The sequence below is a fragment of the Lycium barbarum genome, chromosome 4 (genome assembly GCF_019175385.1).
Source record: "Lycium barbarum isolate Lr01 chromosome 4, ASM1917538v2, whole genome shotgun sequence".
In the NCBI taxonomy this organism is placed as follows: domain Eukaryota; kingdom Viridiplantae; phylum Streptophyta; class Magnoliopsida; order Solanales; family Solanaceae; genus Lycium; species Lycium barbarum.
In genome coordinates this window covers 109,487,520-109,489,111 of record NC_083340.1, presented here as the reverse complement: position 1 = coordinate 109,489,111, position 1,592 = coordinate 109,487,520, and the positions used below count along the sequence as shown (strand labels likewise).

At 40.3% G+C, this 1,592-nt stretch overlaps 1 protein-coding gene across 1 annotated transcript; it reads left to right on the top strand.

The window, feature by feature from the left end:
• Window positions 1-800: 800 nt before the first annotated feature.
• Window positions 801-1,370, top strand: LOC132637662 (uncharacterized). Its single transcript, XM_060354722.1, has one exon. The coding sequence runs from the start codon at window positions 801-803 to the stop codon at window positions 1,368-1,370; it is 570 nt and encodes a 189-aa protein (XP_060210705.1).
• Window positions 1,371-1,592: the final 222 nt, after the last annotated feature.

Below are 1,592 nucleotides of genomic sequence, written 5' to 3'. Positions count from 1 at the left end.
GCCTCTTAGGAAGGTTGAATTACATTGGACGCTTCATAGCTCAGTCCACAGTGATTGTAGAACTAATCCTCAAGCTTCTTTAGAAAGATGCTCCGACTAAATGGACAGAAGATTGTCAGAAAGTCTTTGACACAATCAAGAGATACTTGTCAAATTCACCCGTCCTGGTTCCACTAAGGCCGGGAAGCCCTTTATTGCTGTACATGTTAGTATCATAGAATGCTTTTGGATGCATGTTGGCATAAAATGACGAAACATGCAAGAAAGAGAGAGCCAACTATTACATTAGTAAGAAGTTCACGCCCTGCGAATCTAGATATTCTTTGGTAGAAAAGACGTGTTGTGCTTTAACTTGGGTGTCTCAGAAATTAAGAAACTATATGACGGCATACACAACCCATTTGATTTCCAGGATGGATCCCCTAAGATACATCTTTCGCAAACCAATACCGATATGGAACTTAGCTAAATGGAAGATGTTGCCGAGTGAGTTCGGCATCCAATATGTCGCACAAAAAGCAGTTAAAGGGCAAGCATTAGCCGGCTTGCTAGCAGGAAGTCCAGTGGATGACAATTCTATATCTTTGTTTACTTATTTCCCCGACGAAGAAGTAATGGCAATTGAAAGTGAAGAAAAAGAATAAGAAATAGGTTGGAAATTATACTTCGACGGAGCCATCAACTTTAAAAGATCAAGAATTAGAGCCGTTTTGGTTTTAGACTTGGGTTAATACTATCCAGTGGCTGCTAAGCTGAACTTCAGCTGCACCAACAACATGCCTAAATACGAAGCATGTATCATGGGTCTTCATCTATCCCTTGCCATGGATGTGAAAGATTTTCAGATAATTGGCGACTCGGATTTGCTGATTCATCAGGTTCGAGGAAAAAGGGCCACCAAAAATGAAAAAATCATACCATATGTGGGACTTGTACAAAGATTGGTAGATCGATTTCAAGAAGTTCAGTTCAAACACATACCAAGAAACCAAAATGAGTTTCCTGACGCATTAGCAACAATAGCATCCATGATTCAACATCCTGACAGTAAATACATTGATCCTCTCAAAATTAAAATCAAAGATCAACCAGCCCATTGTGCTTTTGTAGAAGTAGAGATCGATGGGAAACCCTGGTACGTCGACATAAAAATATATTTGGAAAAAGGAGAAGATCCTGAAGGAATTATCATCAATCGAAAGAAGACTATCAGGAAGTTAGCGAATGGTTTCTTTCTCAACAAGAATGTTCTGTACAAAAGAACCCCGAATTTAGGATTGCTTAGATGCGTTGACTTCGTCGAAGCCACAAGATTGATTGAACAAGTGCATGCTGGAACCTGCAGGTCTCACATGAATGGGTTCTGCTAGCAAAGAAAATCTTAAGAACAGGTTATTACTGGATGACCATGGAGAATGATTGTAGCAAATTCGTCCAAAAATGCCACAAGTGTCAGATTCATGGAGACATGATAAAGGTTCCTCTAACAAAACTAAATACAATGACATCGCCTTGGCCATTCGCCGCTTGGGGCATGGACGTCATAGGGCCAATTGAGCCGGTAACGTTAAACAAACACCGCTTCATTTTGG